Raw genomic sequence first — 24,700 nt, forward strand, 5'->3', positions numbered from 1 at the left:
AACCGGAAGTCCAACCAACACCCAAATTTTGATCACATGACCATAGGGGCACTGCAACAGGGATAACCCTTGAGGACTGATTGCAGCTGTCATTTGTTCAGTGCCATTGTAACTTCAAATGGATGTTGAATGATTGGTGAGAATTACCTGTATGACTGTTTCTACCTAGAAATGCATCCAATTTATAAGATGTGGTGGTAAGAATTTTAGCTTCTGTCCACACATCTGCAGTGTATTGTTTACAATAGTAATAATAATAAAAGTAATCATTGTTGGTGCAGGTACACATTTGTATGTAACAGAGTATATAATAAAGCCTGGCATTTTTTTCAGCCTTCTAATTCATTATATTAAGGATTGTTATATGCCACTTTGAAAATCCAATAAAAATATTATAACATTCAGAGTATAAATTCAGCAACTCTTCTTCCTGTAAGCAGTTGAAAGGCTGCATTTTGTATAAAAAAATAATCACAAAATCAAGTCATAAACATGTATCATTAACTAAACTGTGGTGTGTCATCACTCAAAACTATACACAGAATGCTCAGAGTATTCATTAGCTATGAATGGAATTGCATTTTTTTTAAAAAAAGTCTGCATCATTCTACAAAACACGTACTCTTTTTCTCTTGTACATCGATTACTCAAATAGTTTTATGTCCCATTTCAAGTCACCCGAAGTGCCAGAGAATTCAAGCAAGAACTATTTACAGTGCATTCAGAAAGTATTCAGACCCCCTTCACCTTAGTCAATTTTGTTAAGCTGCAGCCTGATTCTACAGTTGTTGAAATTCTTTTTTTCTCACACTATCTACACTCAGTACCACATAATGTCTAAGTGAAAGCAGAATTTTAGAAATGTCTGTAAATTTATTAAAATGAAAAAACTGAAATATCACATTGACATAAGTATTCAGACCCTTCACTCAGTACTTTGTTGAAGCACCTTTAGCAGCAATTACAACCTTGAGCCTTTTTGGGTATGACGAGACAAGATTTGCAACCCTGGATTGGGGGATTTTCTGTCATTCTTCCTTGCAAATCCTCTCAAACTCAGTCCGGTTGGATGGCAAACAGCAGTAGACAGCCATTTTCAGGGCCCTCCAGAGATGTTTAATAGGGTTCAAGTCAGGGCTCTGGCTGGGCCACTCTAGGACATTCAGAGTTGTCCCGTAAGCCACTTCTGTGTTGTCTTGGCTGTATGTTTGGGATTGTTGTCATGTTGGAAAGTGAACATTCAGCCCAGTCTGAGGTCCTGGGTGCTGTGGAACAGGTTTTCATTGAGGATATCCCTGTACTTTGCTCCATTCAGCTTTCCTTCACCCCAGTTTCCCAGTTCCTGCTGCTGAAAAACACTTCGACAGCATGCTTCACTGTTGGGATGATATCGGGTAGGTGATGAACAGTGCTTGGTTTCCTCCAGACATAATGTTTAGAATTGAGGCCAAACAGTTCAATCTTGGTTTCATCAGACCAGAGAATCTTGTCCCTCAACCTGAGTCCTTCAGGTGCTTTTTTGCAAACTCCAAGAGTGCTTCCATGTATTTTGCATTTAGGAGAGGCTTCTGTCTAGCTAGTCTGACCAACCCTTCTCCTAGGCTAGGAGAATGAAATATTCTAGGAAATATTAGAAAGGCAGAATATTATATTTCCCTGGATATAGAAATGGAGAAACATGTTTTTTTTAGGCAGGAAGCAGACTCACTCTTAATAGCCCCCACCCTCCTCAATAGCCCACAGCAGATGTCAGCACTTAAGAGATAAAGAGATGGCTAGGTCTATTCATAAGCAAATACCCTCACCCAAGATCCAACAAAGGAATTGCTCTTCATTACATCATCACCTAGCAAGATTCAACCAAGTCTGAGACTCAAGATAACCTACAAAGTTACCCCTGCATGGCCCCATGGGAGTCTGACAACCAATCAGAACACATTTCTTTCACAGGAACAGGAAGCAAGTTCAAAGTCCGAGAGAGGGCATAAATATCTTTCTCTTTCTTCCATGTGCTCGATTGCCCAGGACCTCAAACCATGTGGTTCTGTCCACCACTAAACCATCTTTCCAAACAGCTTCCATGTTTCCAGTGTCTTTCTCCCCACTTGGAACTGAACCCAGATGGGCATTTCTTCCAACAGTCATTCCTAAATGGGGAGTAGTTCTGATTACTATAGAAAGTAAAGATATTTTTTACAACTATGCTTTGTGAGTTAAACTGAGGACAAAATATTGCTACTGTGGAAATGGGGTACTCTAGTATACAGATTAAGACATTGGACACTCAAGATTTTCATTGTAGTGAAGACAGCTCATCTATCAGTTTTGATCTTTTAGTCACAAGTGATAATTTTTAGAGATCAAACAGTGTTGCACTGTATTTAAACAGAAAAGTTTATGAAGAATTATCAATTAGATTACCCTGCTTCCAAATCAAATTATTTATTAGCAGACAAATTCTGGGGTAAAATTAGGCTTAAGAGCTTTGCTAGCTCAGGCTGAAGTCTCATCTATTCCAGGACTGCAGGTTAGTTTATCTTTATTCTTAGAATTTTATCCTAAAATCTCAGTTTCTGATAAGGTAGATGAAAGTGTCTCATAGAGAAGGCTATTTTTGTGGGTGAACTATCTGTCCTATATTCTCATGATGATTTAGGAAGAAGACTTAGTTCCTGGATAGATAAAAAATTCATATACTATTTATTGTTCAAATGTATGTGTGAAATCAGAAACTTATTTGTGTATGCTAGACTCTTGAAGTAAAGGCAGTATGTTTAATGAACAATAATCCAATTTGATATACTCATTGCTGTGTTAAATACAGAAAAAACACAAGAATGAACAGAACATAACTTTATTGGGGATAGATTCAGCTACAATTTTACAAAAAAAAATATTAAAGGTAACTGTGATCCATAAGGTGCAGACTGCAAATTCCTGCAGCATGATTACAGTATGAATGAATTACATTTTATGTCCCTTAAGACAGCTGCAGCATGTGACGGGAATCTTTTATTGTCCATAAAATTATGTTATTCATTCTACTTGATTTTAACCATTTTCAAGTCAAACTGTTAACAGTTTAAAAGCCTGCAATTTTCAACTTTTTTCCAACTTCTGTTTCTCCATATAACTTCCTTTTATAGTAAACCAGTTACATGAATGACATCAGTTTAAACAGTCTATGGTTATCCAAATTATAAAACACAAACAAGTAGAGGAAACCTATAAGCAGACTTGGAGACAAACAGATATATGTAGAATTATTCTTTAAATACATTGTGGCTACTGTTTTGTATTCTACACTGACCCCCTGGAGATCTGTTATCAGATTTCTGCTGGTAAATGCTGTTAGGTTTCGGTTATATTTTATCGCTGTAAATTATACATTTTTAAATAAAAATTATATAATTATCAAATCTTTCCTTACTGAACATGACATTTGCCATCAATATGATTGATTCAACTTTGATTCAACCTTGTGTTCATTAGTCACATACAACTAATTCTACTATGTTCATTGAAGAATATAGAAGAATAGTGCATGGCTTTAGTATGGTCAAATAACTTCCAATTTGAAAAGGCCTTTACCATTACTTTATACCACTTATAGATGTGGGCCTATTTAGAGCAGAACAGAACCAAGAGTTACACTGAGAAGAACTTTTATAAAAAGTTACCAGATCCTTTCACATCCAAAATGAAGGAGAAATGTAAGTGACCATCATGTAGACAAGTGAATTTACATCAAGGAGAGTAAATCAAAGTTAAATGTAACATTCAACCGTTTTATCAAAAATAAAAATGTGGTATAAGAAATAAAAAAAATAAGTGATATAGAGGGAAGCATTTAGCAAGATTCTGTTCATGCAAAGGTACTCCTCTCAACTCCTTTCCGTTGCAGCCTCCTGTATCAACCGAAATATATACTCCTATGGAGATGAGAAACTTCCAAAAACTATGGCATAAAGCATCACCAGCTGCAACTGAAAGAAATCTTATAAAATGCAGGAGCACACTTGAGGCAGTATCTTCTAATCATACAAAGGGCTCCATGGAAATTTTTCACTAGTCAGTCATTTAAATGAAACAAAAATACTAACATGCCATAGGAAACCAACACCAAATGGCCTTTTTCATTTCTGTAAGTTAACTGACATACTGCAAACACTCTAGTGTTCTTATTCAAATTCAGTAAACCAAAACAGCAGCAAGCCCCAAACCATATTTTCTGTTTAAAGGGTATTTCTCCTTGAAATGAGGTAAAGCATGGTACCAAGTGCAATGATTACTTGTGCTACATGAACAGAATAGCACAAAACAAAGCCATAATAAAAATTTAAAAATGCAACATAGTTAGGAGGACCGTAAGCAAGACAGTTTAACATATAGGCAAACATCTGAAAATACATTTATGCCATTTAACCCCTCAGTTGTCTACATGACGAATCTGTGTTATACAATTTGAAGACAGGTTTGCAACAGTCCCTTTCATCTCATGCTTGCGGTGTATAAAAAAATATCGGTCCTAATTTTCAAATTTAGGTTTCAAAAATGCCACCCAAATACCCAATTGTATTTTCTAGGAAAGGAAAAACAGTTGTACAAGATCAAAATTTTGAGTGTGGGTTTTGTGTTAAATGTAACACGATGAACTAAAAGACAGAACAGAGACATTGCGGTACTGTACACAGACATGCACAGCAGCAGGACCCAAAATTATAATTGGTCTCTACTCAGTAATTTCAATTACATGGCTTGTTGCATTATGGAGGCACTGAATAGCTTTAGATTAGGGAATTTAATTATCAGACTTCAATTGCCATCATGTAAATATCCTATTCTTTGAAAGTATTCAAGTATGAAATGTGTTTATTGAATATATTTGGATTGTATTTTGGGTATGGCATTTTACAAAACCGCAAAAGTTTATATATGTGATTGGGATAATACATGTTATTTTTTTTAAAAAAAACTGTATGAATATTTTTAAAAGCTAATCTGGAAAAAACCAGGAAAAAGATTCCTGGAAAAAACCATTTTAGTAACAATTATTTACTACTGTTATGTTTACTCTGAGCCACAATGGTGAATTTAACAATATTTATTTTAAAATCATCTTTACAGTGTTATTGTTCCATAAAGAGATCTTATATGAAACCCTTCATTGAAAGGGGAAATATGATACATGAATATGGATATAACCAACTAGAGAGTCAGAGGCAGTGGGGGAATTAAGTCTTGTTTCAATGCCATAGCATATATCCATAATCCAATATACAGTCTCACTCTCTCTCTCTCTGGGGAGGGAGAGGGAGGGAGGGAGGGAGGGAGGGAGGGAGGGAGGGAGGGAGAGAGAGAGAGAGAGAGAGAGAGAGAGAGAGAGAGAGAGAGAGAGAGAGAGAGAGGGAGAGATTTAACTTTTTGAACAAAGTCAATGGTAACCATTCATGCTGAAATGAAGAACAGACTATTATACAGCTGAAAAAAACCCTGCTTCTTCATCTGTCTGAAATGGTTGTGCTGTACACATACTAAAACTTGTATGAACTTCCATGCATTTTATTCTCTCATTGAATTAAGCTGCACACAAATATTATTTTGATTCATTATTATGAATTTAAACAAGGTATCTGTCACTCAAAATTAAATCCTGAAATTTAATTTAATTTTTTTTCTCACTAAGTTATGATTCTATTCTTCACAAAGATAAGCCAGATGTTTCTCCTCTTTACAGTTTGAATGAATATGCTTGTGTGGAAAGGGGTGTGTGTGTCTTTAAATGTGGAGAATAGGATTATCTGTAATTTAGCACTTAAAATAGTGTCAAGAGTAAACCACCGTGCTGGAAAACATTAAAAACTCTGCTCAGTTTTCTCAAACTTCAAGCATAATTAACAGGGATAAAATTGCAGCAAACCTCTATTGATATTGGTGGGAGTGCAAGATGACCCACAGCTTTTTATAAAGGTAAATTAAGAGGTATTATAGTTACAGTGCAAAAATTAAAATTTCAAGCATAATACATACACATAGCACCAAAAACAAACAAACAAAAAACGATGCATGCAAAAAAGGAGAAAAAAGACATAAAAAGAACAAAGAACTGAGGTATTTAAGTGAAGGGTGCCTACAAATGTATAAAGAAATTGAGGCATAGCCTAACAATTTACGATTTCATATCAACTTAAACAACAATAATAAGCTAGTCACTCTACATTAAAGAACCTAAGTCCCAGATGTATCAAAAGTATGGCAGTTTCTCTCACACAACAACTTCCATGGCATTTTAACAGCACAGCTTTGGTAGGTGAAATATGCATGCAACTCTGAAAAGTACAGTAAGAATTATGTGGAAATTGCTTTTAAAGGTGTAAAGGTGCTCTATTTGTTAAATAGGTATCCAATAAAAAACTGCAGCATATTTTAGGTGCGATATGTCAAAGGTTCTTATTTCTTTTTTAAAAAAGCAACAGTTCACACTGTGCAATTATCATTACTAAGTTCCAGTAAATCATGGCAGTAATCCACCAAGAAAATCTCCTGCATAAGCCCCTTGAAGTGAAAGGAAGTTCTACAAGAGTAATGGACACTGCTCAGTCTAGACTCTGGTTTCTTAACAATGTAAATTAAGAAGAAACATTTCCTTTGCAATATCAAATAAACTCTGTACTAATAATTTCCTTTGAAATGTTAAAAATAACCTCACTACGTATATATGAATACAATTCTATTACTTGCGTAATAAGTTAAGTCACAGCTAAACTAACAAGTACTGTAAATACAGAGATTTATCATTGCAAAATGCATTCTAAAAGTGGAGGAAATATAATACAGTTTGTTCCAAAGAGATTAAAAAACTGAAAGTTTTCTAATTTTGAGGGTGTATGTATTTTTAAGGCAAGAACCTTTAATGCAAGACTATGTGGCATCAATTTAAAATTCTATTGAATGCAAGACATTTCAATTAAAAACCTGTCCCTAAGAAATAAGTGCAATAATGATTAGGAATGCCATCTTAATGCAAAGATGACATGGAAAAGAACAAGGACAATACTGGCACACTTATTTTTACACCATATTATCCAGCACAGTTTATAACTGCTTTGTGACTGGCACTAGTGCACAGATTAAAGGAATTTCAAGATATATCTATATTTCTAGATAGAAGTAGAGATACAGATATTTATCTCACAAGAGACATGGCTCCCTGGCCTTTAAGCTAAGCAAAGCAAACCTGTACTGTAGTGGAAAAGTAAACCAAAGGACCTGACAATTGATTTGAACATTTGCTAAATATTAAAGCACTCTTGTGATTAAACAAAGCAGAAGTGAGGAAAGAAGACAAGATTGTGTTTGCGCAAAAAAAAAAAAACAAAAAAACCCCACCTTATAACTACAATTAGTTCCAAAATTATGTATACATGTTAATGTTGTTAACTACTTTATTACCAAAATTTAATTGCTGTCTTCAGTTTTTTCCTCTCAACACATATATATATTTTAAAAATTTCTCTTTATGGTATATTTGTTTTTTAAGAAGATGTCTCAGCTATTCGGAACCTGAGGTTGATTTGCTTTGAGGCTTCGTAGAGCTCTTCTTGCTGCTGCTGATTTGGCAATCCGATAGCTTCTTCCAACACCTTTGAACTTCCCCTTTCCTACAACTTCCACTGTTACTCTAACCTTTCCATCATAAGTTCTTTCGGCAGGACTACATGAGTAGAAATTAGAACAAAAACAAAAAATCAAATTACAATGAAAATAGTAAACATGAAATTAATTCCAAAGAATAGTAGTAAAAGAATAACAATACAAGGAGTTGAGTTCAACTCAAGAGAATATTTAGCAGTCCTGGTAAATACAGATATATCTATTTAGTCTTCTTGGCAATAATATGATAACTGTAGGAGATGATCTGGCAGAGCTCGAAGGCAGGGTCAAACATGTCATTGGTTTGGAGTCGCTATACTCCCACAAGAGACCAAAAGCCACCCCTCCCCCGATGAATTCTGTTGACTTTTATCTAGCATTAATTTGCCTTGACCATTAGTAGATCAGTCTTGTGTAAAGCTAGCATGTAATTTAGAAGGCCAGATCCTGAAGATGAAACTGAAATACTTTGGTCACTTAATGAAAAGGAAGGACTCACTGGAAAAGAGCCTAATGCTGGGAACGATTCAGGGCAAAAGAAAAAGGGGATGGCAGAGAATGAGATGGCTGGATGGAGTCACTGAAGCAGTCGGTGTGAGCTTAAATGGACTCTGGGGGATGGTAGAGGACAGGAAGGTCTGGAGGAACATTGTCCAAGGGGTTGAGATGGTCAGACACGACTTTGTCACTAACAACAACAAAATAAATTTCTGTTTCTGGTTATTTGTGCCTGACAATAACCAATTAAAATCATGGACCTTATATATAATTGTTAGTTAGTTATACATATAAACTAGTATCTGGAATAGGAAAAAAGAACTCACGTTTACCCCCCCCCTCTCTCTCATACAAAGTCAGCATAAAATTATTATATGGGTTTATATAGATATGGAAGATGGGAATTCTTACCTAAATTTGGCTGTCTCTGGCTCCATTTCCAACAGCTCTCTTACTGGCGAACGGGGCACATTTGCCGAGAATTTTTCTATAATAAAATATATAGAAAATTGTGATCTTCCTGATCAAAATAATAAGCAGAATCTTTTTTTCTGAAAACAATTACATTACCTATTAATGGCCTCATCATTGGATAGTACACTTGCCAAACCATTTCCAGAGACATTTCACTATCCATGTAAATTGCACCAGCAAGGGACTCAAATATATCTCCCATAGCCTTTGGTACTTCTATATCTTCTTCTTTTTCTTCATCCTCTTCAGATCTTCGAAGCTAAAAGTCATCAGAAAGAGTTCCTCAATAAATGCCATTGCAAAGTTTATATTAAAAACACAAGTGTATTGTATCCTAGTTTGTTTGACTGTGATAAAACTGGTTTACTTGGCTACTTGCACAGAACTAGGGAGTTCTGTGGGAAGAAAAGTTTTGGCAGTGGCATTATCAGTATCATTACTAAGAAGACTGCTAGGTGAGACATGATAAGATAGGAAGCAGCAGCAGTGAAGGAAAGCAAAAGTTTTAGTGAATTTGCCTTCTTCTCATGGGTAGAATCCAAGCCTCCTTGTAGTACAAAGAGTAGCTCAATTTTCTGTTGCCTGGGAAGTGAAATTTCTGTTTTATTTTTTACAAGGGGTTATTTGTAGCCATATGCATACAAGTGAGAGATTATCTGCTTTTATGATCTGTGGATTTGTGTATGAATGATTTATTTGAACACATATTCATGTAATTTGTAAATATATATTACAAATGGTACCTTTGAATTATGGAAGATTGTTTATTCTTTTGTTGCTATTTTTCATGTCCTATGCACGAATCCATATATTTTAAATGATACTCAACATCAAAATTATTAGCATTTTTGCTACTAACCTCAGAATCCATTCCTTGCATTTCATTCTTTTCCATTTGAAACTGTACAAAATCATCAATAACATGAAACAGCTCAGGAGAAACAGCTTTGAAATATTTGTGGTAGTCATATTTTACAGCCAGTGAGGCAAAGATGGTGTTGTTAACGAGAGCCGATCTCAGGTCTGTTAGGACTCCTGGTGAATGCTGTCGTGGGTCTTCGTAAAGGTGCTTAGTTATGAGGTAGTCCAAAATTGCATCTCCCAGAAATTCTAACCGCTGGTAACAATCTTGATGAATAAGGATTGAGGGATAAGAGAGAATTATATAACAATACAATACAATTAACACCTCTTTCAAATGATTTCCATTCCTTCAAGTACACAAGCTTAGAGAAAAGGAAATATTTTATGTGACTCACCAGTAATGGTGTTGTAATGATACGAGGCATGAGTAAATGCCTGAAGTAGATAAGCCTTGTTCTTAAAACTGTAGTTAATCTTTTTCTCAAAGTTTTCAAAGCCTGATATAAGATGATTTAAAGTTGTCTCGGCATCTGGATGATCAAACATGCATCTTGGAGGAATCTTTAAACAGCCATATACCAAGTCTTTATAGTGAGAAGATTCTTGATTAGCTAAAGAGGCAGAAATGCAGTTTGCTGAAGAATGCTTCTGTTGGCTATTAAAATGATCTCTGTAAGAGTACAGAACATTGTCCCACTCAGTTTTTTTAATAACTGGAAGCACTTTCAGACCCAATGAACAGAGGAAAAGCTGGGCAGCTCTTTCCCCACAGCTGGTCAGATAACATCCCAAAAGGGCTTCTACACAGTCTGCAATGCTTTTGTCAGCAATGCACTGTTCTGTATGCAAATCATATGAGATAGATTGTTTTCCAGCATCAATACCACAGTTTTCCTCTGATGGATTCCAGAAACCTACAACAAAATCATCCTCTTCAACAGCTTTGCTAGGATCTAAGTAGCACATTGCATCCCATGAGCTATAGTCAAAATCATCAAAATCTGATGAAAATTGAACATTAGTCAAAGATGATTTTTTGGGTGCTTTCCATTCGTAACTGCTATCAGCAGGTGAAAATGGAGACAGTGATATTTTCTTCACAAATGCTCCAGAACCCATTAACATATTGTCAATAAATTTGATATGCTCCTGATCATATTCCAAAAAGTCATCTTCAAACTCAGTTTCTTCCTTGGGTACTCGCCACATTAAGTCATCGTCATCGTCGTCATCATCATAATCATGTTTTCCATTAGACAGTAAGCCCTCTTTTGTCTAAAAGTAGAAAAAAAAAACCTTTTGTTAAAAAGTTTGCAATAATTTTGTAATTTCATGTAAAATAGCTATAGATAAAATTTAAATGCATTAAATGTCTTGTCAATCAATATAGAAATATTCTTGGGCAGTGTTTCTGATTCCTCTTAGAAAGTAGATCTTGGAACAAACATTTCTCCCACATAGTCTTTGCTGCATGATTTGCTGTTAAATTCCATAATTTCATCCATGTTTTTAACATCTAAATAAATCTACTGGTAAAATATCCCGGGTATTTTTGATTTGGGAATCATTAGGATATAGACTATGCTTATTTTTGTCTCATTTCTAATGCCCAACTTTGAGGAAGAAATAAAAACTCTAAACTGATGACAGTTTTAGCTGGATGAAAAAAAAGACAAGAAAAAAAGTACTATATAGGTAGTCCTCGACTTATAACCACAATTTTGTGCCCAAAATTTATGTTGCTAAGTGACAAATTTGTTAAGCGAATTTTGCCTCATTTTACAATCTTTCTTGCCACATTTAAGTGAATCACTGCAGTTGTGAAATTAGTAACACAGTTGTTAAGTGAATTGACTTTCCTATTGATTTTGCTTGTCAAGTCAAGAAAGGGGATCACATGATCCTGGGACACTGAAACAGTCATAAACATGAGTCAGCTGTCAAGTATCCGAATGTAAATCACATGACCACGGGGATGATGCAATGGTCGTAAGTGTGACAAATGGTCATAAATCACTTGTTTCAGTGGTGTTGTAACTTCAAATGGTCACTAAATAAACTGTTGTAAGTTGCGGACTACCTATATATCAAAACATTTAATTATCAAACTGGACTCCTACAAGTTATTTACACTCCGTAAATTCTAAGATGGCAACCTTTTCAGATACCATCACAAGATCCCAGAAGGAGATATGGGTACAAAATAAATAAATAAAAATGGCTAAAATATTTGAGATTTCTATGATTTTGCAAATATGCAAAAATATTTCATCAGACTTTGGTAATTCAAATGTTTTAAGTGTTAATTAAGTAGTTTTCAGTATGCTTTAATATCTACAGACATAAAAAAGTGCAGAGTTTATGTGGTCTATGGTGCTATCTACCTAAAGAAGGCTAAAAAATGGTAACAAACTCCACATCCATGGTTTTAGATTTGGAAATTTACATAGAAAGAAGACTTCAGTTTGTTTTTGCTGGGCTATATTTTCCATTCTATGACTGATGCCACATAGAAATTGAAATTACCTCCAAAAGAAACCAAGTGCCCTGTTGGTTTCTTTTCTGCATTTTCTCTCCTGCCACAATAAAGGAAACTTTGTATATCATCCAAGATAAAAAATGAGGAATTCAAACAGAGGATACATATATTTTTCTTGTCCTTTTCCTAACTAGCTTTGAAAAGATTTAGCTTGTAATCCAGTACTACCCTGTACCAGATAAGACCTTATCTGCTCAGCTGGAGGTTCTATCAATGGATCTATGAATACAACTCTGTACCTACAGTGCTCCACTGTCATTTTCCAACCACAATTTTATGTAATGAAAACTTCTGAGAAAGCTGAAAATTTACAATTCTTAAAAAAACTATAGCTTGTGATTTTAGATTTTATTTCCCTCTAACATAAAGTAAAACAATCATGACAAAGTAGTCATTGATTTGTCTAATTCCCTTTTAACGCCATGCATAGCATTACAGTCTGATGAAGCATTTCTTTTACACAACCACAAGTCTTCTATGATTGAACTTAATTGGAATTTTTTCTATTCCAGACTAATAAAAATGAAGTCCTTTTAATTTTAACTAAAAATCCTTGAATACAACCTCATAGAAGAAATGGTTAATAATTTTGATTATCTTTAGGCACTTTTTTCAGCCGTACAATATCAATTATGTGGTGTGGTAACCAAAATTGTTCACAAGTTCAGACCCCAACAGATATTGTCTAGAAATGTTGAAGTATCAGCAGCGTTTCCAAAATTATTACCAGAAACTTTGCCATACGCTAAATAAAATAAATAACCAGAAATATAAAAGTGCATAATTTTGCACATTTACATTGTTCATATGAAGGCATTTATTCAGTTTAAAAAGTTCAGGACTTCTATACTTTTTACTCAACTTAAATAATTAGGTATCAGCAGCTAACTTTGTCTTTTAAATTCACTTAATATTAATTCCTTTTTTTAAAAAATTGGCCATGATATAGTTTTTGAGGTATTCTGATGCTTTCAAAATTTTATTAGGGTAATTATCCATTGATGCTTTCAGGCTAGTCAATAATGCTGTTAGCAAATTCATTTTTAATTACTTCCTTTTTTTGTATAAATTTAGGCAATCCTTTAAATATTTTATGCTACAATAATGTTACATTGTAATATTTTTATTGTGCCCTCTAGTGGTTTTGTAGTCAAAGTATGAATCTCAGAAAACGGATACACACAAAAAAATTCCTTCTGATCAATCTCATCACTTTTTAATGGAGAAATACTAATTCTAAACCTAAAAGACCACTGTGGACTTCTGTTGTAATTATTGCAGATAAATTCAAGGGAAAGTAAGTACAACAGTATCATTCTGTTTTATTCCACCCAGAAGTCTGGTAATAAAGCTTTTTGGCAAACAATATTCTTTATTATACCGTAAAGCAATTCATAGTAATATAAGAATCCAGAACTTGGTCTAAAATAATCTGCACTGAAGAGCTATAAATAAGCATTTTAAGATTCCATTACATTTATTTTTACAACAAATATTCTGAGAAAGCAGGGGAAATATTAGTTCAAAGTTGTGATTTTAGGAATTCAGATTCTGTAAGGCAATATAACAACCTGTGGTTAAATAGTAAACTATCAGAAAACTTTGTCAAGATCTGGTTCTATTCTGGAATAGTAAAAACAGAATCCTTATTACAATAACGCTGAAATATTTTTCTTAAATTACAGCTTCAGCTGTAAATTCAGGAATTTGGGGCTAGTTATTAAAGAACCTTAGGACTAAAAGGACATCTGATTCCAATACTATCAAATATATTAATTTTTCTTGCTATGCATTTGGATATTCCATAAGAAAGGAAATCCTACGTGTAAAATTTGCATACATATAATACAGAATGAAATAGATCTCCAAGAAAAAGCATTTCGTCACAAAACAAAGCAAAAAGTTACTGAGAAGTAAGAGCTAAAAATTAGTGTGATAAAAGCCAACCTGTATTTCTTATACTAACTCTTACCCTTGTTTTTTGGGACACTTTATCAGCGAAACTGAAGAGCCAGGAAAGATGATAAAATAAGGAGTCATAAATTCCTTTTTACATTTTTATATTGGCAGATTAATAGAAAAAAAATTGTTACACAAGACACTGCACTTATATCAAGAGTATAATTTTTATATATATAAATCCATCTCAGAGATGACTCAATGAAAACACATACACGAAAAATAACGATTAAGAAGTCTGACATAATTCAGAAGATAAGATGATATTACTTTAGGTTATCTGCTCATAAATATTTTTGAAACATTATAGATGAACAATTGAATATAATGGTTAGGAAAAAAATAAATTATGCTGAAGACATTTAAGCTACTGGTATCGGAAATGAACTGCTCAGATTTTTTAAAAATTTGCATATGGTTCAGACAGATGTGTTTTTTTTTTTCTTCAGGCACCGATAAAGCAAATTTGATTGTGTGAATATTGTGCCACATTTAACTAGCTCTGCAATATAGAACTACTTTATTCTATAGCCTGTAGTGTTTCTTTGAAACATATTTTTATTCATTTATGATTCCAAAAAGCAGAGTATGTCCTCAAGGAAGTTAGTATTCAACACAGAAGGAAATAAACAAAAATCTCTGTACACCCAATAATTCTTTGGCTAATAGTTGAAAGCTGGGGATGTAAATAATTTTTTTCATAATGTTCTTTGAGATTATACAAATACTAAACTTTATTTATCACAATATATCTATAATATAAGATGGGGTGGATAGGGAGGAGATAAATTTCCAGCAGTGTTTCAGCTATAATTGGCAATCTTACGTTTAAAAGGCAAGGAATTTAGACACTGTCTTGTTTATGGGGGGAGGGGGTGGCTTATCTTAAAATAAGATTCATATTCTTTCAGCTAAATAAGGTTTTAACACACAATTATAATTCTTGCATGAAGCAAATATTTGCGAATACTAATATGCATTCAAGTTGAGTTATTTCTGAAGAGAATATTTGCATTTTCATATAGTGTCACATAGAAATTAATGGTCACGAGATGAAGAGGCTCCTAATTGCTATTTTGTGTCTGATTCAACTCTCCAAAACCAGAACCGCTTATGACTTTCACTAAAAACTAAATAGGCGCAGCTTACACACCTTCAATACTGAATTATTCATTCCTCTACGCTTACAGGTAGAGGGAGGAAAAAATCTTTTCAAGATAGGGCAAAGGATTTTTTTCCCCATTTCCATAAAATGGAAATGCTTATTTCCATTTTATTATTTAAAACATTTTCTTTCATAAGTCTTCCAATATAATGTTTCATCCTTTTATTACAGAGGCTGTTTTAAGAGAAATAAAAAAGTAGCAGGCAATATTTTGGTAGTACAGTGGTCTAAGGCACCCTGTTATTAAGCTGGTTATTAAGACCAGCTGCCTGCAATTACTGCAGGTTCGAATCTCGCCAAGGCTCAAGGTTGACTCAGCCTTCCATCCTTTCTAAGGTAGGTAAATTGAGGACCCAGTTGTGGGGGCAATAAGCTGACTTTGTATAAATATACAAAAGGATGAAGGCTATTGCTGAGCACATTGTAAGCCGCCCTGAGTCTCCGGAGAAGGGTGGCATATAAATCAAATTAAAAAAAAAAATATATGGAAGATTGCAAGGGCTTCTTGTTTGGCTTGCAACAACACATTTGTAATGAAAACATGTAATATTTCAAAAGACTTACCATTTCATCTTTTCCCCATTTGTCTGCATTACTCTTGTCTTGGTTTACTATGTAACCAGGAGGAAGCCAGTTCACCGGAGGATCAAATATAGACACTACCATGCGACTAGGAAGCCCTTTCTTTTTTCCAAGACGATACAGGTTACAATTGCTGACCTTTTTTTTTGGGGGGGGGGGAGGAGTTTATCATAAACAAAATATTCAAAAATTCAAAGCATGCATTTACAAAGGTAGATAGCAAAATCTGCCTCCATTAAATTTGTAAATTTTGAAAACACAGCTGAAATCCATCAGATAAGCTCAGTATAGGTAGCCCTCACTTAAGAACCCAAATTAGGATTGGAATTTCTGTGGCTCAGAGAAGCAGTTGTTAAACATCAAATGACCACACCACTTAGCAACAGTAGTTCTGGTAGTCCCTGTTGCAGTTGTTACAACCACATCATCATTAGGTGAGGACCTCATGCTTCTCCTGCTCTGTGTAAAGTCTGAGGTTCATCCTGCTGCCTCCTCCCCAACTGGGTCCAGCGAGCCCCCCCCCCCCCCCAAGCATATGAGGCTTTGTCATCCTGCTATGCTCACGCCTACTTCAATTCTCCCCACCCGCTGATCTTCCCATCTCTGCACTCTGGCCAACCACCCAGTATTTGAATTTTGATCATGTGACCATGGGGTCACTGCAACGATGTAACTTCAAGGACCAGTCATAACTACCATTTATTTAGCACCACCATAGCTTTGTTGTAACTTTGGTCATTGCACTAATGGTCATTAAGTGAGTAGTACTTGTACATTATAATACCGTTTCCAAAGTGACAAAAAGGCAAATAAAGCTATTCTTCAGTTACTCAAATTACTTCTGCGAGCACATACAGCACACAGGGTACAGACAAAAGTCAGTACAGGTAATCCTCACTTTCTGATCACAGTTGGGACTGGCAACTCCTTCACTAAGTGATGTGGGCATTAAGTGAAACTTCATACCACTGTGCCAGTTATGGCATGTCTGCTGCGGTTATTAAACAAATCACTATAGTTTCTTAAGCACAACATCTTGTGACTGACTTGCAACTTCCTGCCAGCTTACCCATTGACACTGCTTGTCAGAAGCAGCTGTGAAGGTTGCATATGACAATCCCATGACAGTAAGATGTTGTGATCGGCACAATGTGTGCCGGTAACAAAGCAATTGAATCACAAACATGCAATCAAAAGAACACTGTGATGATCACAAGTTTGAGGACTGGTTGTAAATCTATTTTGTCAGCACTGTTGTAACTTTCAGTGGTCAGTGAACAAGGCAGCAGGCAGTGGGAACTATGAGTACATACTCCCAACAACACTGCTACATGTCACTGGATTCGCTGGTTTATACACAAACCCAAACTCACAGAGTTGAAAATCATGGATATACTACTTACTTTTTTGCTTCTCATATACGACAGGCGTCCCTCATGAGCATCAGGATAAGTGCAAAACAAGTATGTAGTGATGGCATGTTTTAAAAATGAATCACCAAGCATTTCAAGCCGTTCCAGATTAAATCCATCACTAGCATTTGAAAGAGTCAATGCCTGAAGAATGAGACCAGGGTTTGGACCAAGGGTTCTTGAGGAATAACCACTGGAAGAGCTTGTTACAGAATCCATGCTTTCTTCTGAAGGCTTGCAACATTCCGAAGCATTGGTGGTCACTGCCATTTTGGGACAATCATCTGAGGTAGATTTGTTAGCATTTCCATCAAGATATTTATTACTCAGAGTACATTCATTGCTGAACTTGAGCTGGTTCTCATTGTTGTATAAATTTTGAATAGGATACGAGGTAGTTGATTGTACAGGTATTTCTTGCCTGCAGTAATTTAGCTGATTTTCTTGGCAAATCTCTCTGTTAGGTATGTCACAATTGCCGTTGGCAAGTTTTTTATTGTAAGAAACACCGTTAGTTGTTGTCAGTTCTACTGAGACATCCTTTTGGAGTTTGCTAGGTGACTCTATCAATGCTCTATAGTTCACAGACATTTGGTCATGCTTATCTGCGGAGGAGGTTTGAATAGCACCTTGATGTGCAGCATTTTCAGGGACTATAATTGCACTGTGCTTACAATAATTTTCATTCTCTTCTAGAGAGGAATTAGGAGCAGAGATGAAGGATTTGCTATCAATTGATTTTTTCCATCCAAAGTCCAGGTTAGGATATCTGAAAAATAAATTATTATGTAATTAAAAACTGTCTAATTGATACAAGTACAGAAGGCTTAGTCTATAATGCTGATACTTGATTTTCAATATAACCCTCTCCCATGGCACTATAACTATATTGCTTTGCAAGCTGCTTTTAGACCTCATAAAATCCAAATCAATTAACAACTGTTTGATAGAATTAAAAGATGGGAGTCCTGCTATTCTGTGAATTCTGGATGTTATTCATAATATTAGCAGCAATATAAACCTGAGAACAAAATGAACTGATTTTAAAAAATAAACAAAGAATATCCTATCACTGTTCTGCAATATTTATGTAGGTATAATTTTAATAATTTGTACTGTGAAAAGTTATCTATTCTTATCCAAGTTAACATCAGCAAGTAAATCATTAACTTCATTTTAATTCTTGGAAAATATACTAGTAAAATGTAAACATCTTTTTTCTGTAAACTGAAAAACACAAATTTCTGATGGGGCATTTATGGAACTACTGAGAAACTATGTGAAAACATGTTAAATTGGCCTAGCTCCAGACTAGTGTTCCTACATAGTTAAACTATAATGTATTTAATACCTGAAATCCATAGGAAGTGACTTGACTCCTACACCAGCATCAATAGCTGTTTGAGATCTGAGTTCCTCAGCTGTCAAAAGGCAGTGAAGACGATAAAGAATACTAGGGAGACAAACTGCTTTTCTCCACAGTGATGCTGGAATAGGATGTATAGCGCAGAGTTCTGGAACCAAAATCTTTAATAGAAAACAAGACAAAGCTCAATTTTAAAATCTTACAAATTTTAGAGTTAGCAAGGTGCTGAGCCTCTAAAATAGAAAATATACTATTACCTGCTTATTTTGCAGACTTTCCCACTTTGCTTTCCGTTTCTCTGCACTGCTTAATGGAAGAGCTTTCCCCTTCTGATTCAAATGCCGAGGAGTCAAAAGATTAAGTCTAGAACAAAATGAACAGCCTTCTTTAAAAGGCTTACTATAATATTTCAAATTCCATCTTGAAAGATGGAAACAAGAAAAAAATTTGATTTACAAGATTTAGTAGTAGGGATGTGATTTGTCCCTCGTAGGCTTTTTTAGCTTCTTTTGAATTTTGTTCATGTATATCGTAAACTGAAAAATATGGAGATTTTTCTGTAGGAAAAAAATCTAGCCATATAATTGATTTTTTCCCCTGAGTCATTGATTTGTGCATTAATTCTATTCAGGAGGTGATTAGAAAAAGTAAATAGAGGAACCATCTTATTTAGGTGGGAAAATCTAATTCAAACTCCTTTGACTTTACCCAGCTTTTATTTTAATTCTATTTTAATATTTTCTGCTTATTGTACTCCCCAAAAGATAGAATAAACATGTTTCTGTTTATGGACTATGAAGGAAGGGGACCACAGCCCCTCCCCAATAAGTTTTTAATCTTCTCTTATACAGTAGGTTTTATATCAGAACAACCTATATATATGTGTGTGTGTGTGTGTGTGTGTGTATGTATGTATGTATGTATGTATGTGTATATATATATATACATATATATATATTGCTCCTGGAAGCACGAAGCCGAGAACACCAGCCTGAAAATGACGAATGAGACTTCGTCGAAACGTCGCCAAGACACTTCCAATTTTACGTGGGAGAAGACCCAAATAACCAAACACCTACATACACACACACACACGTATTGTTCCATTATATATATATATATATATATATATATTTCTTTTTGAAAAAAGTAACTTTAAATGTGTCTAAAATCACCATCTATATGGAAACCTGATGCCATATGTTTATAAATCACCACCACAAGGGGAAAAAATGTGTAAATTCTGATAGTTGACTTTACCTTGAAGATGTGTGGTCCACATCCAGCAATGGCTGGTTGAGATTGGTCAGATCAAGGTTGTACTTTGTTTTATAATATTCAGCAAATGTTTCATATTCTGGTGAAGGAAATTTGCTCAACGGTGTAAGATCTGTGTAGACATCAGCAACATAGAATCGATGAGGCTGGTCAAAATTTCGATACCTGGATAGAAACAGATATTTTGATGCCAATGTCAAACACTGTGCCAAATAAATTTTCTACCATTTCCAGATGTGGGATTTAATTACAAACCAGTCTGAAATAAAATATAATTTTATTTAATTTTATTTTCAAAATAATTACTGATCAAAAACAATGAGCTATATCTTCCAGTAAGATTTTCCGCAAGATGTTGATATTCCCAGATATTAAAATACAATACAAATACCCTTCCTTTCAATAGGTAGAACAAAATTAACTGAATAGTTATTTTGATCTTGGCTATTGCAACTTTAGTGAAATAAGGAGGAAAATTTTCCAAAGAAAAAGAAGCATTCTATGTTTAAGCAGGTAAATATAAAACAATATATTTTATTATTATTCCATTTTTAATTCAGAAATTCCATAGTTTTTTTTTACAAGTTTTGCTTAAAATATGTCATGTTTTATTATATATTTTTCCATTGGAATTTCCTATCTATATTAACACAGCTCTAAAAATTTTCTTTATTGCTGTCAAAATGTTGTGGTCCACCAGCAGCCTGAGGAGCTGGCAGCGTAGTCAGACAGTGAGGAGGCTGGGGAGGAACATGGGCCAGTCCTGGAGGCTGGGGAAGGCTTGAACGAGGGCTCTGTGTTGGAGGCAGAGGTGGGGCTAGGGCCATCTGGGACTTATGCACGGACTCCAGAGCCTCCAGAGTCAGACATCAGAGGCAGAACAGGAGGAGCCTGTTCTTACTGCGCGCATGCGCAGAGCTGCCAGAAGGCAAGAACAGCTGAAACAAAAGGGATGACTTGGGAGTAAGGCCTGGAGATGATTGGCCCCTCCCATAAGGCTTAAAAGAGAAGCAAAGGCACGTGGGCCCTTTGCAGGAAAGCAACGTTGTTAATTCTGTTCCCAGTTGGCATCTCTATTTGATTCTGGACTCTGTGTGGCTTTGCCAAGTAGGTCTTTGGCAGCGTGTCAAGGGAGATAAAGGTTGGTGATTATCCCAAAGAACTTTTTGCAACTAATTGGGACTCATCTGTGAATGAACGTAATTCACAGCTGTCGCAATAAAAGAGGTTTTTGGGACTACTCTTGTGTTTTAATGACTCAGGAAGCCTAGGTCACAACACAAAAATCCTGAAGAATATTCTGCATCCTACATTTATGTGATCAAATTTCCTTTCTTTTTACGTGATGCCACATCTTGTATTAGGAAGCCTCGTGGGTAGCGGTATGCAAAATATTTCCATTTTCAATTGTCTAAAAGTTAAAGTATCTTATTTCAAGTTTGAAATGTTCTCATCTTAAAAAACTTCCTTCTGATTTTGAAACAAGGTGTTTCCACTTAAACTTGAATTAGTTTAGTTTGAAACATTTTACATATTATTCCTGATGGGCACTTCTTCACACTATGCAATTATTAGGATCAACGAAAGTGTTTTAATACTCTGGATACTTTTTTTTTTTTTTACTTTGACATGTAACCTTTTCTAGAAATCTGGAATCCAACTTCTGTAAGTCAGACTTGATCACTATAGAATGTTCTAATGTTTGCATTAAACTGTTAAAAACTGTAAAAATACTAACTACTTTTAAATATAAACAGATATTTGTTTCAATTTTCAGAAAATACTCACCTTGGAATGATAACTGCATCCTGGTAATCCTCCAATTTAAAAATGAATGGTGATTCTTTTGTATATTGTGTACTGGGAATGCCAGTACGAGCTTCCGATTTCTCAATATTTTCCATGAATTTAAAGTCAATGTCCAAAGTGCTGGAGCCATCAACTTAAAAATAAAATATTATATTTTAATTTCAAAACTGAAAATATTTTCAGATTCTTAGCACATATTTTTAAATGGTAAATAGTTCCCAATAATTTTTGTCAAAATCAATTTCGTAAGACCACAGGGCTTTTGGTGGTAATCAGTATTTCAGAAGAAAAGAAGTCAACCTGAAATACTGTTCTAAGAACTAATGTTTATATACTATAGTACTTTCCAAGCTTCTGCTTTTTTTTTTTTTAATTTGATTTATATGCCGCCCTTCTCCGGAGACTCAGGGCGGCTTACAATGTGTTAAGCAATAGCCTTCATACTTTTGTATATTTATACAAAGTCAGCTTATTGCCCCCACAAACTGGGTCCTCATTTAACCTACCTTAGAAAGGATGGAAGGCTGAGTCAACCTTGAGCCTGGTAAGATTCGAACCTGCAGAAATTGCAGGCAGCTATATTAATAACAGGGTGCATTAAACCACTGTACTACCAAGGCTCTTTTACAAGTAATATTCAAAATCTAAAACAACTAAAAGGCAAAACCCCTTTATTTGTTAATTTTTTATGGCTGTGTTGCAAATCAGTTTTATTTCCCAAAAATGCTCTAACATAAAGGATTGTTGTAGAATGTTAAACAATTTAAAGGATATTAAACAATTCCTCCACATGTGGGAAGACTTTTGTGTATGAAAATACCACTTAAATATCCCATCAACTGTATCTAACGTTAATCAATAAATAAAACAGCACTTTTCTCACCAACATTAAGAGGTAGAACACAATAGGCTGAATCAGCATCAGTGGGTCTGAATTCTAGTGCAGGTTTTTCAAGTCGAAGAATGTGAGAGAATATATATTGGTGAAGTCGTGTGATTAACTCAAGCATTTGTAACGATAAAGTGAAACTTGATTTCTTTAACTCAATAGATATAGTCACTTCTCCTGAGCGGGTATATACAGGAAAATGAGGAATCTAGGTAAACAAACCAACCAACCAAAATAAATGTAAGATGGTTACAAGAAGGCATTGGCTAAAATTTGTGTCCCTTGTTAATAACCAAAGTACATCTAATATTCAAACCAGCATAAGGATATATATATTTACAGACATTCAATTATAGATCGCAAACACACAAACAAACCCATGTTAATGTCAGATTAAAATTGAAAACTGTCAGAAAAATATAATAGATTCATTCAAGAACCACAAATGGTGGCCATGCAGGAGCTAATATTATAATCTGAATATTTGTGCAAATACAAGTCCATGTATTTTTATACACTTTTCTTGTAAGACTATCACAATTTCTCAAATAACTATAATCTTTACTTTTTTTGTTTTTCTTGTGCAATGTTATTATTTATAAGGTGCTACCTTAGAAAGGCAGTTCTTGATGCAAAGTTTTAAGGAGTGTATGTGGACTGTACATAACTAAGCATAAACATTTATTAGTATCCTTTATAGCCTATTCCAATCCTAACCTATTCTGGGAGGAATACAAGAACAACAATATAAAAACATCAATTTTATCATAGGTCACCAAATAAACTAAGGGCTGAAAGCATGCTGACATAGTATTGCTTTAAGTAGGTCCTGAAATAAAAGAAATGCTGGGGTCATGTGAACCTCTTGGGCAAGAGAACTCCCTAAAGTTCCCTATTGTAGTTAAGTGAGAATGTTCACCAGCAATCTTGCCACCCCATTTTGTATTAGCTATAGCTTCTGGATCGTGTCCAAAGTTATACCCTTGCTTGAGAAATATGCTTGCTTTGGAAGATATGCAGGAACCATAAAAAACATAATGCTGGCATACATTAGTATGATTTGAAATATTAATCTGGATTTAGTTTAATTCGTGTATATGCATTCTGCAATAGAAGGCGTTGCTTAAAATAAGTATCAATTATAGAAAATAAGAAAGCATAGGGTTTAGAAAGTCTGTCATAATATAAAACCATTTTCTTTCTATGAGCAAGTTATTTTACAGAGAGACAATGTGTGTAACTATATTCTCTATTTCACAAGATTCCCATATAAACTGCATCACTCTAAAATAATGATGCAAAAGAAACAAGCAACTGAGGTCACTGATCTGGATCATTTCAAATTATTTCAAACATTTCAAAACATAAATATCAGTCCTTTTAAAAAGTTAATTAGGTAACTCTGACAGGTAAGATAAGCAAGAATCATTGCATAAATATGGAGTTCTACATGTAAGACACTGGCTTGAACACCTAAAAACAATTTTAAAAAGAAAGAGAAATGCATGTACGTGTGCGTTTAATTACCTGAGGTATAGGTTTGGCTGTCAGTATTCCAAAACATCTTGTAGTATCTTCGGGAGGATATAGCTTTCGTCTTCTGAAGTTGAGCTCATCAGGTAGAGGAGTAGTTAAGACCATACCAATTACATAAAGGTAACAGGGTTGATCAGGTTTGGGATAACTGTTCCTCAAACATTCTGGAATCTATAGACATAGTGTAACAAACATGCTTTTTAAATAAAAATTGTCTTTAGTGATGCATAGAAACAATACAGTTTTTAAATAAATTATCTCTGCATATACATATTTTTTTAAAAAATAGAATGCAGGATTAAATTACAAGTTGTCAGTGATTTATTGATTTATATAACTAGCAGCTAAAAAGTTGATGCATAGTTTCTACATCATGAAACCATTTGAAACCAGTTTCTACCCAAATAGATAGATAGATAGATAGATAGATAGATAGATAGATAGATAGATAAAACTAAAAAACCAAAATGGAATGAAGTAAAAGAGGCTCCAGTCTAGAAAATAATAAAATTCAGAAAGTTAATGAGCCTTTTCAAGGATGCTATATAAGCTATTTTGGACAAAAAAGTAACATAATTAAAATTCTTGTAATTTACAAATTCAGTCCTGGTTTCTTCAGGTAAGGCTAGGAAAGGCCTCTTGCTTGAAATCTGTATTATTGCTGTCACAATGCTGG

General features: G+C 34.6%; 1 protein-coding gene across 1 annotated transcript in view; it reads right to left on the bottom strand.

The window, feature by feature from the left end:
- Nucleotides 1–7,470: 7,470 nt before the first annotated feature.
- The window catches only part of DICER1 (dicer 1, ribonuclease III), a 49,897-nt gene continuing 32,667 nt past the window's right edge, over nt 7,471–24,700 (bottom strand). Inside the window, exons 17-29 of the mRNA XM_070931537.1 lie at nt 24,016–24,195; nt 22,483–22,696; nt 21,579–21,732; nt 19,773–19,955; nt 18,770–18,875; nt 18,498–18,673; nt 17,138–17,915; nt 15,717–15,872; nt 9,885–10,764; nt 9,485–9,753; nt 8,722–8,884; nt 8,563–8,638; nt 7,471–7,714 (exon numbers count right to left, since the gene is read on the bottom strand). Coding sequence (XP_070787638.1) covers nt 7,549–7,714; nt 8,563–8,638; nt 8,722–8,884; nt 9,485–9,753; nt 9,885–10,764; nt 15,717–15,872; nt 17,138–17,915; nt 18,498–18,673; nt 18,770–18,875; nt 19,773–19,955; nt 21,579–21,732; nt 22,483–22,696; nt 24,016–24,195 — 3,501 coding nt within the window. The 3' untranslated portion in view covers nt 7,471–7,548. The remainder of the gene's footprint in view (nt 7,715–8,562; nt 8,639–8,721; nt 8,885–9,484; nt 9,754–9,884; nt 10,765–15,716; nt 15,873–17,137; nt 17,916–18,497; nt 18,674–18,769; nt 18,876–19,772; nt 19,956–21,578; nt 21,733–22,482; nt 22,697–24,015; nt 24,196–24,700) is intronic.

This window comes from Pituophis catenifer, unplaced genomic scaffold (assembly GCF_029215685.1).
Source record: "Pituophis catenifer annectens isolate HBS135680 unplaced genomic scaffold, rPitCat1.0.hap2 SCAF_1, whole genome shotgun sequence".
Taxonomy (NCBI): domain Eukaryota; kingdom Metazoa; phylum Chordata; class Lepidosauria; order Squamata; family Colubridae; genus Pituophis; species Pituophis catenifer.